The sequence below is a fragment of the Castor canadensis genome, chromosome 11, assembly GCF_047511655.1.
Source record: "Castor canadensis chromosome 11, mCasCan1.hap1v2, whole genome shotgun sequence".
Lineage (NCBI taxonomy): Eukaryota > Metazoa > Chordata > Mammalia > Rodentia > Castoridae > Castor > Castor canadensis.
Window position 1 is genome coordinate 5985585 of NC_133396.1, and position 15307 is coordinate 6000891.

General features: G+C 51.6%; 1 protein-coding gene across 2 annotated transcripts; it reads left to right on the forward strand.

The window, feature by feature from the left end:
- Window positions 1–5276: 5276 nt before the first annotated feature.
- On the forward strand, window positions 5277–9691 carry Trim47 (tripartite motif containing 47). Of its 2 annotated transcripts, XM_074045096.1 has the most exons (7): window positions 5277–6030; window positions 7038–7133; window positions 7391–7621; window positions 7808–8006; window positions 8449–8523; window positions 8769–8902; window positions 9062–9691. In XM_074045096.1, exons 1-7 carry the CDS (start codon window positions 5344–5346, stop codon window positions 9407–9409), a joined length of 1770 nt encoding a protein of 589 aa, XP_073901197.1. In that variant the 5' UTR covers window positions 5277–5343; the 3' UTR covers window positions 9410–9691. The 2 variants fall into 2 exon arrangements, with proteins under 2 accessions (XP_073901197.1, XP_020014925.1); XM_020159336.2 differs by having other exon boundaries at window positions 5279–6030; window positions 8769–9691.
- Window positions 9692–15307: the final 5616 nt, after the last annotated feature.

The following is a 15307-nucleotide window of genomic DNA, read 5'->3' on the forward strand; positions in this document are numbered from 1 at the left end:
AGTGTTGGGAATTACAGGCATGCTCCATAATGCCTAGCTCCGAATGATTTCTTAACAAAGCTTTTTTTGTTTTTGTTTTTGATGGGACTGGGGTTTGAACCCAGGGCTTTGTGCTTGCAAAGCAGGTGCACTACTGCTTGAGCCAAACCTCCAGTCCATTTTGATCTGGTTATTCTTGGAGATGGAGGTCCCATGAACTATTTGCCTGGGCTGGCCTCAAAGCACAATCCTCTGATCACAGCCTCCCAAGCAGCTAGGATTATAGGCATAAACTATTGGTGCCCAGCTAAAGCTGCTTTTTTTAAAAAAACAAAAAGCACCTTCAGGACTGGGATGTAGCTCAGTGGTAGAGTGTCCGCCTAGCACAAAAACAAGGCTCTGGATTCAATCCCCAGCAATGAAAAAAAAAAATCTGACAGGGGTCACAGGCCTGCCCTGCAGTTTGGCAGGCACATCAGGATAAGGACTCTGAACAGCAATCTGTTTCTCCTCTTTTTACTGTTTGCTTATGTTTTCCCTTTGGTTAATATTTTGTTAAGTGCCTTCTTAAACTTCCAAACTGTTCTCAGTGACCTAAAGGGATTTTTCCACTTCTAAACTCAGAGAACTGGTAAACAGAGGCAGCGATGCAGGCCAGATAGGAGGGGTAGGCAAGGAGCTGGGGTGGTGGCAGCAGTAAGTTCTGAAGCATGGGGAAAGGATAGGGTCCCAGAATACAGAGAGGGACAGGAAGCTGGATGGACACACATGACCTTGTCACCACTGGCCTGGGCACTCTCTTTAAACTTTGTGGGCCTATGCACTGCTATGGGTTGAATTGTGTGGCCCCTCAGTGCTATGTTCAGGTCTTAAGCCCTGTGCCTGTGACTGTGACCTAATTTAAAAACACGGTCTCAGCAAATATAACCAAGTAAAACTGAGGACATACTGGGGTAGGGTGGCCACAATCCACTGACTGGTGTCCTTAGAAAGAGAAAATTGGGGGCTGGAGCTTAGCTTAGTGGTAGAATGTGTGCTTAGCATTCACAAGGACCCGGATTCAACCTCAACACACAAAAAAAAAAAAACAAAACACACACAGAAAATAGGACATGTGATAACAGGGCAATATTAGAGGAATACCTCCATAAACTAAGGAATGCCAGCCACCATCAGAAGCTGGAGGACAGCATGGGACAGATGAGTCAAACATGGGACAGATTCTTCAAATCCTCTAGAAGGAAACAGCCCTGTTGACATCTCCATTGCAGATTTGAGTTTCCTGAATTGTGAAAGAATACACTTCAGGTCCAGCACCAGTGGCTCACGCCTGTAATCCTAGCTACTTGGGAGGCTGAGATCAGGAGGCTCGAGATTCTAGTCCAGCCTGGGCAAATAGTTGTGAGACCCCCCATCTCCAAATAACCAGAGCAAAATGGACTGGAGTGGTAGAATGCCTGCTTTGCATGTGGAAAACCCTGAGTTCAGACCTCAGTCCCCAGCAACGACAAAAAGAATACATTTCTGGATTTTTGTTTTGTCTTTGGCATGCGTGTATGTGGTACCCAAGATTCTGTTGTTTTTAAGACACCAGGTTTATGGTACTTTTAAGCCACTCGATTTGTTACAGCAGCCCCAGGAAACTCACATGCACTAATTTCTTCTCAGATTCTTGGCCTCTCCTAAACTGATCCTTGTCCTGCAGCCTCCTTCTGCAGGCCAAGCCTCACCTTGCCTGACAGGTGAAAACCGAGAGGACCCAAGGGCCATATCTGCAGTCTTTCTTCACCTGCCAGGCCCACCAGCTCCAGGTCCTGAGTCTCACCCTGAGTGGCCCTGTCCACAAGAACCTCTTTGTAAGAAAAAGAAAATTCTTCAAATTGAAACTAATAAAAACTATTTTAGCCAGGCATGGGATGCATGCCTGGGATCCTAAGGCAAGAGGATCACAGGTTCAAGGCCAGTCTGGGCTACACAGCAAAACCCGATCTCAAAAAAAAAAAAAAAAAAAAAAATCCTTTAAAAAAAATGAAGAGAAAACACCACAATGGGATTATCAGGACCTGTGACTTAGGTCACCCACAGAAATTACAGGTATTGTCATAGCGTTGTGATAACAGGAAACAAGTCTCATCACTATTTGAAAATTATTTTTGTTAAAAATACATATATAACTATCAGGGATTTGCTTTCTAAATATCTTTTACCTGTATTTCAATTTAACTTGTTTCCATGGAACCCTACACATTTTTCTTGTGATTTTATTCTTTGTAGTGCTGAGGATCAAACCTAGGGCCTGGTGAATGCAAAGCAATCTCTCCATCACTGAGCTATATCCCCAACCCACTATTTTTTTTATTTTTGGAACACAGACTCAAACCCTTGATCCTCCTTCCTCAGTCTCCTTAGTGCTGGGATTACAGGCGTGACTACCATCCCTGGCTTATTTTGTATATTTAAAGTATTACAGGACTGGAGGAGTGGCTCAAGTAGTAGAGTGCTTACCAAGCAAGTACAAAGACCTGAGTTCAAACCCCAGTGTCAAACACACAAGAAAAGCATTACAGACTGGTGGTAGAGCCCTTGACCAGTATGCAGAAGGTTCTGCATTCCATCAGCAATACCAAGTAATAATAATAATACTAATATTTTTGGAAATGTTACTTTGGAAAGGAGTCTGCAGGCTGCACCAGGCTGTAGAAAGGGACCCAACAGGGTGAGAACAATTAATTCCCACTTGAGGTAAATCACAGGGCCTCCCAGAACCTTATCTCCCCCACTTCGGGCTCTCATTAGCCAGCGGTAGGAAGAATCATCTCAATTATTCTATACTGTCAAAATAAATATTTTTAGCAGGGCATGGTGGTGCACATCTGGAATCCCAAGCACTTGGGAAGCTGAGGCAGGAGGATCATGAGTTCAAGGCCAGCCTGGGCTACATAGTAAGAACTTGTCTCAACAAAATAAAACAAAAAACAGGGGGAAAAAAACCCTTTTATTATTTTATTTAATTAATTTTTTTGGCAGTATGGGAGTTTTGAACTCAGGGTCTCATGATTGTTAGGCAGGTGCTCTACCACTTAAGCCACTCCACTAGTCTTATTTTATTTTATTTATTTTTATTTTATTTTATTATTTATTTTATTTTTTTATTTTTAGTGCTAAGGATTGAACCCAGGGCCTTTTGCGTGTAGGCAGGTATTCTACTACTGGGCTACAGTCCAAGCCCCTAAAATAGACTTTTAATTTTAGAAGTTTTAAAATGACAGCAAAATTGTGTGAAGAATACAGGGTTACTATCTACCCGGCACCCAGTTCTCTCCTTGGTGAACATCTTACATTGCTATGGTACACTTGTCCACAGTTAAAGGGCCAATATTGATACATTCTTATTAACTATATCCTGTAATTTATTGAAATTTCCCTGGTTTGCCCCAGCGCCCTTTTTTTGCTTCAGGATCCTGTCTAGATCCCACAAAACACTTAGTCACCAGGTCTCCTAGGCTCCTCTTGGCTGTGAAAGTTTCTCATACTTTCTTGTTTTTGTTTGTTTGTTTTTGGTGGACCTGGAGTTTGAACTCAGAGCTTCACACTTGCAAAGCAGGCACTCTACCACTTGAGCCACACCTCAAGTACATTTTGATCCAGTTATTTTTGGAGATGTGGTCTTGCAAACGATTTGCTGGGCTGGCCTCGAACCGCAAGCCTCTGGATCTCAGCCTCCCAAGTAGCAAGGATTACAGATATGAGCCACTGGTGTCAGGCTCTTTCCTTGTTTTTGATGACCTTGACAGCTTTGAGGGGTACTGGTCAGGAGTTTTGTAGACTGTCCCCAGTTGGAATTTTTCTGATGTCGTTCTCATCATTAGACAAGGGCTATGTGTCTTCAGCAAAGAAGATCACATCACATCAGGATTCCATGCTATCAGCATGACCTGTCACTGTTGATATTGACCTCGGTCACCTGGCTAAGGCAGTGTTTGTCAACTTTCTCCACTGTAAAACTGCATTTTTGCTTCCTTTAGAACAAAGTCACTATGCACAGCCCACAAGGAAGGACCTTGGAGCATGTACAAAAATTATTTGGAATTCTTATTTTTATTTATTTATTTATTATTTATTTTGGCGGTAGTGAGGTTTGAACTCAGGGCCTCACACTCAGATATTCACGCCGCTTGAGCCACTCAGTCAGCCCTTTTGTGTGTGTGTATGATGGGTTTTTCTTTCAAGACAGAGTCTTGCAAACTATTCGCCAGTCTGGCTTCCAGCCAAGGTCCTCCTGATCTCTACCTCCTGAGTAGCTAGGATCACAAGCGTGTGGCACCGGTGCCAGCTTTGGAATTCTTCTTAATGGGAAATGTGTCTACTCTCCCCCACTTATTCATTTACCCAATTACTTGTTAGTATTAACATGGACTCGTGGATTTTTTCTTTTTACGTTGGGTTGCAACCCATAACCAATATTGTTTATTTTGTTCCCATTCCCGGCCCCCCCCTTTTTTTTAAATTTAACATTATTGAGCTATAACTTACAATAACATGCCGGGTGGGGTAGCGCGCACCTGTGACAAGATGTGGGGTCCTGGTAGTGAACATCAAGGAGGCTGAGGCAAGAGGATGGGGAGTTTGAAGCCAGCCTGGGCTACACAATGGGACCTGTATCAAAACAAACAAATAATCACCTTACAATAAATTGCACCATTTTGAGCGTGTAGTTGGACCAGTCTTAACCAGTACCTCCTCTTGGGGAACTCCCAGCCCCTGCCTGGGCGCACCACAGGTGTCTGGGAGTGTCCAGGGGACGGAACTGAATTCCTCACACCAGGGATTTGGAGAGTGATGTCAACTTCCCATTTCCGGTCTAGAAAAGCCCAGGTTCCCCATTGGGGGTAAACAGAGTCGCTAAGGGGCAAAAACATCCATCAGCAGCAGCTTTTTGGCCTGCAGTCAGCAGCTCAGGGACTTTACCAACTGTGCCAGGGAGGGGTCTGGAGCGCAAAGGTGCTGGCACAACACAGCTGGGCCCCATCACCCCTGGGTAGCCCCGGGGCTGGCCAAAGGTGGGGAGTGGAAGGAGGGGCGAACTCCCTTCCTGCTTCCTTCCCGTGTGTCGCTTCGCATTCTCTGCCTTCGTCCCTTTCGGCAAGGCGGCCCCCTCAGTCCACGAGGGACCGGCGCTCAGGGAACCCCCGCAGCCGGACGGGGCCGGGCATCCGAGGACCTGCGGGCTGCTCGGGGGGCGGGCCGAGCCTGGCGGGGGCCGGACCCTTGGCCTCGGTCCCAGGGGGCGGCGCTGCGACGCGAACGGTCCTGGTCCCTCCCAGGCGGGAGCAGAACAGGCGGTGCCCGAGCAGCTACGGAGCCATGGACGGCAGCGGACCCTTCAGCTGCCCCATCTGTCTAGAGCTGCTCCGGGAGCCGGTGACGCTGCCCTGCGGCCACAACTTCTGCCTGGCCTGCCTGGGCGTACTCTGGCCGCACCGCAGCGCGGGTCGCACGGGAGGATCCGGAGGCGCGGCCCGCTGCCCGCTGTGCCAGGAGCCCTTCCCCGACGGCCTGCAGCTCCGCAAGAACCACACGCTGTCTGAACTGCTACAGCTCCGCCAGGGCTTGAGCCCGAGACCCATGCCTTCCCCGGCCCCCACCCCGGCCCGGGGCGCGACGCCGGAACCCTCGGCCCCCAGCGCGCCACCCAGCGCTCCGGAACCGTCGGCTCCCTGCGCACCCGAGCCATGGGGGGCGGGCAAAGAGCCGGTGCGCTGCGACGCGTGCCCCGAGGGCGCGGCCCAGCCCGCGGCGCTCTCCTGCCTCTCCTGCCTGGCCTCCTTCTGCCCCGCGCACCTGGGCCCGCACGAGCGCAGCCCCTCACTGCGTGGGCACCGCCTGGTGCAGCCGCTGCGCCGGCTGGAGGACAGCCTTTGCCCGCGCCACCTGCGGCCGCTGGAGCGCTACTGTCGCGCCGAGCGCGTGTGCCTGTGCGAGGCCTGTGCAGCCCAGGAGCACCGCGGCCACGAGCTCGTGCCGCTGGAGCAGGAGCGCGCGCTCCAGGAGGTGGGGCGCGGGGCACCTGGGGCGGGCGGGAACGGGTGACCAGCCATGCGGGAGGGGCCGAGGGCCAGGGACCCCCCTATCCATCTCGAGTTGGGTCTTAATTTCCTCCTCTAAGCGGAGAATCTTTTCATGTGCTCCGGGTGGTGGAGACCGGAAAGAGGGAAAAGAGGGACAAGTAAGAACGCGAAAAGGACGCGAAGAGGGCGGGCAGGAGGACCTGAAGAAGCCAGGTCAACGTTCCTGAGTGTGTAAAGCAACAAGGAGCGCGTTAGGGTCCTCGACCTCAGTGGGTCCGATCGGCTGGCTGATACTTTTGGCTTATGTCGGTTCTGGCTCAGATTTGCCCTGTACTGAGTCAGCCGCTTTGGATGGGTGTGGCAGGCGACAGGAGTGTGAAGGAGGGTGAGCTGGGCACACAGATCCTCTCTGTCCTGCTGTTCCGGGGCTGTGGTGGGAGTATGTGCCCAAAGTCCTGTTACCTCCCTCCCCCAGTTTCCCTTGGCTTCCATCCTGGTCTTGGCGCCTCTGGCCTGGGGATTTTCCGTCTGTCCTGCCTGGAGCAGTGACTCATAAAACCCAAGGGATTTGCCCGGAATCCCCGTTTTTCAGAGCTGGATTGGGGACACGGGTTCTTTGGAGGAAGTGATCCCCCAAGACAGCTAGTGCCCTCTTTTGCATCATGGCCCGCTCCACTCTCACTTTCATACCTCTTCCCCACTGGAGGAAATTCTCAAGTAACTTTGAGCAACATTGAAATCCAGAATGGCCCTGTACTGGCCCCACTGGTCCTGAGGGAAGCAGACACACCCACAGTCAGCCTGGTCCCCCAGCAGGCATTCGGGAATGGAATCAGCCTGGGCTGGAGGCACCTCTGGCATATTATGGAATATTATGACCACCCACAGCCCCACTCCCCAGTCACCCCTTTCCTCTCCCTGGCAAGTCCTGGGACCCTGGTGCAGGGCTGAGGCCTGATAGACACCGTACTCACAGAGGGTCATCCACAGGCAGAGCAGCCCAAAATCCTGAGCGCTGTGGAGGACCGCATGGATGAGCTGGGTGCCAGCATTGCACAGTCCCGACGAACAGTAGCCCTCGTCAAGGTCAGACCCCACTCTAGCCCCTCCAACCCCTGTGCAGCTGCAGCAGGCCCCAGCTTTCAGCCTGGTCCCATTCACTCCGAACAAGCCCTGCTCAAATCCCTGCCTGTCTTCTCTGACCACAATCATCTCCCCTGACCTGGTTCAGATTCAAGATGGGCTCCAGCTGGCCCCTCTGTCCCGCTAAGAGGGCAGAGTGAACACGAAGGGCCAGAGAAGCATGAGGCCCTCATCGCTGCCTCCGCCGCTGTCTTGTGCAGAGCGCAGCTGTGGCAGAGCGGGAGAGGGTAACCCAGCTGTTTGCCGAGGCTGTGGCCACCCTGCAGCGCTTCCAGACCGAGGTTCTGGGCTTCATTAAGGAAGGGGAATCCACCATGTTGGGCCACTCCCAGGGTGACCTGCAGCGACAGGAAGAACAGCGCAGCCGCCTAAGCAGGGCCCGCCACAACCTCAGTCAGGTCCCTGAAGCCGACTCAGTCAGCTTCCTGCAGGTAAGCAAAGCTCTGAGCCACAGACGGAGCAGAAGGGGAGGGGAGACAGGAACAGGTGAGGAGTGGAGGTGGGGGCAATGGGTGCTTGGCTTTCCAAAGCTGTGCTGACCTCCTGGTGGTGCTGCCCCTTACTGGCTAGGAGGAGTGGTGGCCAACAGAGCCTTAATGAACACTTGTCTGGTGCAGGAGCTCCTGGCACTACGGCTGGCCCTGGAGGAGGGGTGTGGCCCTGGTCCTGGCCCCCCCAGGGAGCTCAGCTTCACCAAGTCCTCCCAAGCCATCCGGGCGGTGAGAGACGTGCTGGTCTCGGCCTGTGCCAGCCAGTGGGAGCAGCTGCAGGGGCTGGGCAGTGACGAGGATGGGCTGCAGAAGCTGGGCTCAGAAGGTGGGTGCTCCCCCAACATGGCTCACCCTCCACCAGAAGGGGAACACAGGCCTCCAGGCCTGATGCCCATCCAGGAATGGAGGAGAGAAACTGCCTAGCACAGGGAGGCTCCCAAATCCTGCCAGGGACTAGAGCGGCCACCCTGTGATGACTAACTGGCTCTTTGGCTACAGCTAAAAGGGCAAAGGAAGTGTTCCTAGTTTTGGAGGAACTGAAGCCCCTTAAGCAAGGGGGTCAAAGACAGAATTTAGGTACCAGGTCTGCATGAGAATACAGGGTGCCATATTTGGGTGGTGTGTACCTGTCCCCAGGTTGGGAAGAAGGAGAGAGGGAATTGCGGCCACAGGCGGGCAGGGGCTGTGGGGCAATGTGGAACCGTTTGCCATGAAGCCCAGCCAAGGGCAGTCTAGGGACATCTTCCCCACTGCCTCCTCTTCTGCAGCTGATACAGAGCCCCAGGACCCTGACAGCACCAACCTCCTGGAGAGTGAGGCTCCCAGGGACTATTTCCTGAAATGTAAGTGGACTCAGCCCTCCTGCTCCCATAGGGCCTCCTATGACTGCTGGGTCAGCACAGAGGGTTGAACTCTCCTCCCTAGTCCCCGGGGTTAAGATGAGCCCAGGGAGTCGTCTCCAGCAGCCTGAGCTGTGCTGGTCCCAAAGGAGGGGCAAGGCCATGTTTGGGGGAGGTGGACAACTGCAGGGGTTCTGTCCCATTTGAGTTTGGCCTTAACCCCACATTTCTCCCATCCATGGGGCCAGTTGCCTACATCGTGGACTTGGACAGTGACACGGCAGACAAGTTCCTGCAGCTGTTCGGAACCAAAGGTGTCAAGAGGGTGCTGTGTCCTATCAACTACCCCGAGTCACCCACCCGCTTCACCCACTGCGAGCAGGTGCTGGGTGAGGGTGCCCTGGATCGGGGCACCTACTACTGGGAGGTGGAGATCATCGAGGGTTGGGTCAGTGTTGGGGTCATGGCTGAAGGCTTCTCCCCACAAGAGCCCTACGACCGGGGCCGGCTGGGCCGTAATGCACACTCATGCTGTCTGCAGTGGAACGGACGTGGCTTCTCTGTCTGGTTCCACGGGCTGGAGGCCACACTGCCCCACGCCTTCTCGCCCACGGTCGGGGTCTGCCTGGAGTATGCTGACCATGCCCTGGCCTTCTACGCCGTGCGCGAGGGGAAGCTGAGCCTTCTTCGGAGGCTGAAAGCCTCACGGCCACGCCGGAGTGGCGCCCTGGCCTCCCCCACTGATCTCTTTCAGAGCCGCCTGGACAGTCACTTTGCAGGGCTCTTTACCCACAGGCTTAAGCCTGCTTTCTTCTTAGAGAGTGTAGACGCTCATCTGCAGATTGGGCCCCTCAAAAAATCCTGCATATCGGTGCTGAAGAGGAGGTGATATGGGGCCAGCCTCCTCCTTCAGTGGCCTTAACCTCTGGGAAGGACCTCCTTAGTGTCCCACACACACCCCCTCCCAGCCTCCTCAGTTCTGGAGATCTCTGCCTTCTATAATTTGCCCTTCTACCTTTCAGTGAGGAGGTTCCCCCAGCACCTGTCCCCCAGAGGACTTGTTTTGTTCAGCTGGTGCAGATCCAGGCTGCCCCAAACCCTTCTTTTCCAGATTTCTCGAACACTGCCTGGCACACAGTCGGTGCTCAATAAACACTTGTTGAATAAATGACTCCATTTTTCCTTCCTCTCTCTGTTCACCAACGATGTGGCCTAATGGGCAGGTGGGAGAGGGAACAGAGCCCGTGGCCCAGGAAGAGGAGGCTGAAACAGGGTGTTTGCCCTTTGGGGCACCTCTACTCTCTGGTTCTAGGCAGGGACAGCCAGAGGTGGCCTGTCACACAGGGTCCAGCCCCATAGTCATCCTGGCTGTCCTAGTGTTTGCTTTGGACAGCCCAGCTCCCACCAGCCTCCTTGATGCCACAGCTAGCTCTGGACGTGCCCTGTGTTGGTTGTACCCAGAATTAAACATACTGAAAGCCAGCAGGATGCCTGGGTGTGGGCAAGAGAGCCGCAGACCTGGGCTTTTTACCGGCCTTCTCAGCCCATGAAAGCTGAGACCACCCAAAGTGGAGCCAGATGTCTCACTAAAAGGAGTCTGTGTCCTCTTAGCACCCTGCTAAGCTGCTGCAGCACAGTGCTAGTCCTCTAGCCCAGGAACCCGAGGACTCCGTGCTGCAGAAGAGCCTCTGGCTCAGTGGCCTCTACCACCCCAGAACCCCACCGCCCCACCCCATGTAGCCTTAGATGACCTGAGCCTACAGAGTGGCTGTGTGTTCAGGCCAGCTCATTCTCTGGGTTGCTCCCAGGTACCCGAGTGGACAGGAGACCAAGGAGCAGACAGAGAGGCCTCCCAGCAGCCAGGCAAGGTCAAGGGGGACAATGGGTGAGTTTTGCAGCCAGACAGCAAGGCCATACAAGTCCTGCCCCAGCAGCCTCTACAGCTAAAAATAGCCCCTCCCACAGAGCCTGCCTGGCCCCAACAGCCAGGATGTTGTTTTTCCGGGAGGGGCCTCCCTGCTCCTGGTGCTTTGTGTTCTCAACGGGTTCCCATGGCAGCCACAGGTCCCACAGGTCCCAGCTCACCCAGCAAAGGGGCTCCATTGTGGTGGGCCAGTTGGGGCTTCCTAAAGCCCCTCCCTACCTGCTACAAGTCTCTATCTTCCACAGGGCCTCTCCCACCCCTAGGCCACCTGCTCTGTCTCATCTCCTCCAGCTTGGCACTATTCACCTCACATGCTCCCCTTACCCAGGAACCCTCTGCTCTGGACACTCCAGGAAGCCCTGGCATGTCCAGGAATGTGAACACGGCAGCCAAGGGCCCACACAGGCCCCCGAGGAGCTTTCTCGGTGGAATGTGGCTTGACCTGTCATGTTCATGTTCACAGCCAGTCACAAATGTGCCAGTTTCAGAGTGACTTCCAGCTTCCAAAGACTGGCATGGAACTCTGTGAACAAGCATCTTAATCCCCAATCCCAATGTTACAGCTGAGGTTGGGGGGTGGGAATTGGCTTCCCAAAGGCTGCACAGTTAGCAGGGTGCTGGGTTTTAGACCCCCTCCCCCAGACTGCAGTTTTATCCACAGAGTTCCACTGACTCTAGGATGCTAGGGAGGGGTGGTGTGTGTGTATATATGTGCGTATATCTGCATCAGTGTATGATTGCAAATGTGTGTGTTGATATATGTCTTTGTATGTCTGTCTAGACACATACCTATGTAGATGTGTGCATGGACACAGCCCAGTGACTTTTCCAACAATGCCTTGAGAGACCTAGGAGGAGGTACACTGAAGTGTGGAGAGCCTGCCAAGGAGGAGGTGTAAAGGGAGAGGGGTGTGATCCTTTACCAACTCTGTCATGGCTTTAATTAGATAAGATTGTATCTGTTTTATTCAAGATTGCTTGAAAAAGAGAAAAAGTTAGAGAACCATGGATCCGGTCACATTACCATTTATAAATGAAGAAACTGAAGCACAGAGCTGAGTGTTGGTAGCTCACACCTATAATCCTAGCTACTGAGGAGGCAGAGATCAGGAGGATCGCAGTTTGAAGCCAGCCTGGGCAAATAGTTCACAAGATGCTATCTCAAAAAAACCCATCCCAAAAAAACCAGCTGATGGACTGGCTGAAGTGGTAGAGCACCTGCCTGGCAAGGGTAAGGCCCTGAGTTCAAACCCCAGTACCAACGAAAGAAAAAAAACGTGAGGCACAGACACAGTAAGACCCTGGGGACACTCTCCCTGTCATCTACAGCTTAGGTGTGTCCTGTGCTTAGAAATGTGTTCAGACACACTCAGAGTTCTGCTTCCCCGTCTTGTGGCTCTGTGTAAGAGCTGTGCAGCTTCCCACGGCCCCCAGAGCCTTGGCAGAGCTGCCTGAGGGTCTGGTGGAGGGGTGAAGGTTTGAGGCTATGGTGTTGTGAGCTGAATACGCCTCTTTTGGGCCAGGCAGGAAGCCAACCTCCACTTGAGCTTTGTTTCTGTGGGAAAATAAACTCCAGAGTTCCAAACAACAGGCTGAAAATGGATTTGGACATCAGTCCACTCTTGGCTGCTGCAGAATGCTAGGTCCTGCAGCTCTCCTGCTCCCAGTGCCTCTTTCCCGGCCTCCAGGAGGGAAGAGGCCCACAAGCCTCTTCTGGCCCTCCTCTGTCCCCTCCCAAGCCCAAGGAACACTTGCCTCTCCTCTTCCCAGGCTGAGAGAGTGAGGTTGGACAGAGACTGTGGCTAAGCAGGAGAGCCTGGCCAGGAAGATGAGGCTGAGGTGGGCGTGGCTGAGGATTGCAGCCAGCTCTATGGGCCTGGAGCTTGTTTTTGGTCCAGAAAGGAAAATAGCATTTAGCTGCAAAGTGTCCCATTCAGCCCCACACCCAGCACACACATTCTCATGTGATGCCAGCATTCAGAATCCTGAAGACAGTGCCTTTCTGCTCAGTCACAGTTTTTGGAAGATGCAGAAGATCCGCTGGACCAGAGTTGTGGGTGTAGCTCAATGGTAGAGTGCTTGCCTAGCATGCAAGTGGTGGTAAGTTCAGTCCCCAGAGCCATCAAGCAAAAAAGCAAAAAGAAAACATCAGGAGGCCCTAGGTTGTCCTTCTGGGCTTAGGATGGAGAACTTTCATGTTCTTTCCAAGTATCCTTAGAGAAGAGGTGACACAGGCTCAGTGATTTATAGTAGCAGCACCAAGGCAGGCAGGGATTAGTCTTTGATAGTTTGTATTATCTATCATCTATCTATCTATCTATCTATCTATCTATCATCTTCCTATCTATCGATGGAGACAGGGTCTTGCTACATAGCTCAGGCTGGCATGCAACTTGTGATCTGCCTCAGCTTCCTGAATACTGAGATTATAGGCTTATCTCACTGTGCCCTGATTTGTGAAGTTTATTTTTTTATTAATTAATTTATTTTTTTTTTGGCACAGTGCTGGGGTTTAAACTCAGAGTCTCACACTTGCTAGGTGTTCTATCAGTTGAGCCATTCCTCTAGTCCTATTTCATAGGACTATGGGTATTTTCATAGGACATGGGTATTTTCTTTCTTTCTTTCTTTCTTTGTTTTTTTCAGTATTGGGGTTTGAACTCAGGGCTTACATCTTTTTTTTTTTTAATGTAAACAATTGTTTTTCCTAGTATTTGTTTTTAAGCAGCACTGGGGTTCGAACTCAGTGCCTCACACTTACTAGGCAAGCACTCTAACTGCTTAAGCTACTTTGCCAGCCCAGGGCCTACATCTTGAGCCACTCCACCAGCCCTTTTTTTGTGATGGGTTTTTTGAATAGAGTCTTGCAAACCACTTTCCCAGGCTGGCTCTGAACAGTGATCCTCCTGATCTCTGCCTCCTGAGTAGCTAGGATTACAGGTGTGAGCCACTGGTGGGGATTGGCTTTTGTGTACCTTATTTTTAAACCTTAATTAAAGTTTGAATTTTACTCCAAAATACCTCTGGTTTTGCTTTAGTATACAAAACAGTGCTTTGTGTGTGTGTGTTGTGTGTGACTTCTAGAATCAGAAAACTAGGGGATATGGCTCAGGTACCACACAAGCGTAGCATGCCTGAGACTCTGGCATCTCAGATGCCATCCCCAGCACCAAAATAGCAGAATCAGAAAGTCTTGGCTAAAATTTCCATTTCAGCTATTGCCAAACTGGATGCCTTTGGCCAAGGTTCTTGGTTCCTTTGTGTTTCAGCCTCCTGTGATCCCTCTTATCCTCAAGCCCCCTCTTATAGTGGTGTCCCTCCAGCCCTGGCTCCTTGGTATTGGGTGGGGCTTTCTTCAAAGGGGACCTGCCTGTCTCTGAGTTTGCACAGCACAGAGGTGAAAGTGGACAGCAGGGGTTTGTATAAATGCTCCTCCAGCAGGAATGGCTCAGAGCAGACTCACAGCCACGTCCAGAGAAATCCAATTTGGAGGTGGGAGGTCCAGATAGGACGCTCAGGGTGAGGCCCAGCTCCATAGCAACCAGAAATAGCCACAGACACACTTTGGCCCTGCTTCCTGATGAAGAACCAGGGACTTGTGTTCTTCAAATACCCACAGCCAAAAAAGGACCTGCCCCGAAATAGCTCACGTCCACATCACCATCTCACATGGCATCTGCTGCTCTGTCACACACGACTCAGCCAACAGCGAATGGCAAAAAAGGGGACGGTTACCAAGAATTTCCTTTTTCTCATTGGCTTATTTGGAAGATGATAACTGGATGGATGAAAAAGCAAACAAATGAACAAACTCAGTGTATCAGGCATGCATCTGTCCATAACACCAATTGCAAGATAGGTCCACTTTGGTATCTTTTCTAAATCAAAGAAATTTGAATATGAATTTGAATATATGCCAAGAGGGTAAGAAATTCAACCTTAGGCATGTTTTGGGAGTCTTCCCCTCCAGAGGAGAATAATCTGGGTTTTTTGGGTTAATTTTTTTTTGGCAGTACTAGGGTTTGAACTCAGGGCCTCATGCTTGCTAGACAGGAGCTCTACCACTTGAGCCACCCCACCAGCCCTATTTTCTGTTGGGTGTTTTCAGGATAGGGTCTCATGAACTATTTGTCCCAGGTTGGCTTCAAACCATGATCCTCTTGATCTCTGCCTCCTGAGTAACTAGGATTATAGGTGTGAGCCACTGGTGCCTGGCTAATCTGGGGTTTTATGTGGATGGGGAACTTCTGGTCTTCTTCACACCAGGCTGCTGCTGAGCCCAAATGCCTTCCTCACCGTGGCTGTGACCCAACTCCCCCATGCCAAGCAATGTTTGGGAATTGTGCCAAACTATTGTCTCTCAGCTACAAACCCTCAGTTTGCAGGGCTGATGTAGCAAAATGCCACGAAGCAGGTGATCCAAGAAGCAAGTGACTTAAACAATCCAAACACTGTCTCACAGGGTATCCAAAGCCAAGGTGCTCTGGGCTGTGGAGGCAAACCTGTCCACATCACTCTCCCGGCTTACAGTAGCTGGCTTGCTGGCATGTGGACTCCTTGGCTTGCAAGTTTCTGCCTTTGTTTTGTACGGGGATCTCCCTGTGTGCACCTTGGTGATCATGTTTTCCCTTCGTATAAGGCTCCAGACATATTGCATTAGGGCCTGTCATAAAGACATCATCTTAACTAATTATGTCTTCAACAACCCTATTTCCAAATAAGCTTACATTCTGAGGTACTGGGGGTTAGGGCTTAAATACATCAATTTTGGGGAGGGGGACACCCACCCACTAACCTCCACTCTGTGATGTGGCTGGTACTCTGCAAGTCCCATCTCAGTCCTGTTTCTCCATTGCCCCCCCC

Coding starts and splice junctions, on each gene's coding strand:
- Trim47 (XM_020159336.2), top strand. CDS start 5,344: ATGGACGGCAGCGGACCCTTCAGCTGCCCCATCTGTCTAGAGCTGCTC. Junction 6,031..7,037: donor AGGAGCGCGCGCTCCAGGAG/GTGGGGCGCGGG, acceptor GGTCATCCACAG/GCAGAGCAGCCCAAAATCCT. Junction 8,524..8,768: donor CAGGGACTATTTCCTGAAAT/GTAAGTGGACTC, acceptor CCATGGGGCCAG/TTGCCTACATCGTGGACTTG.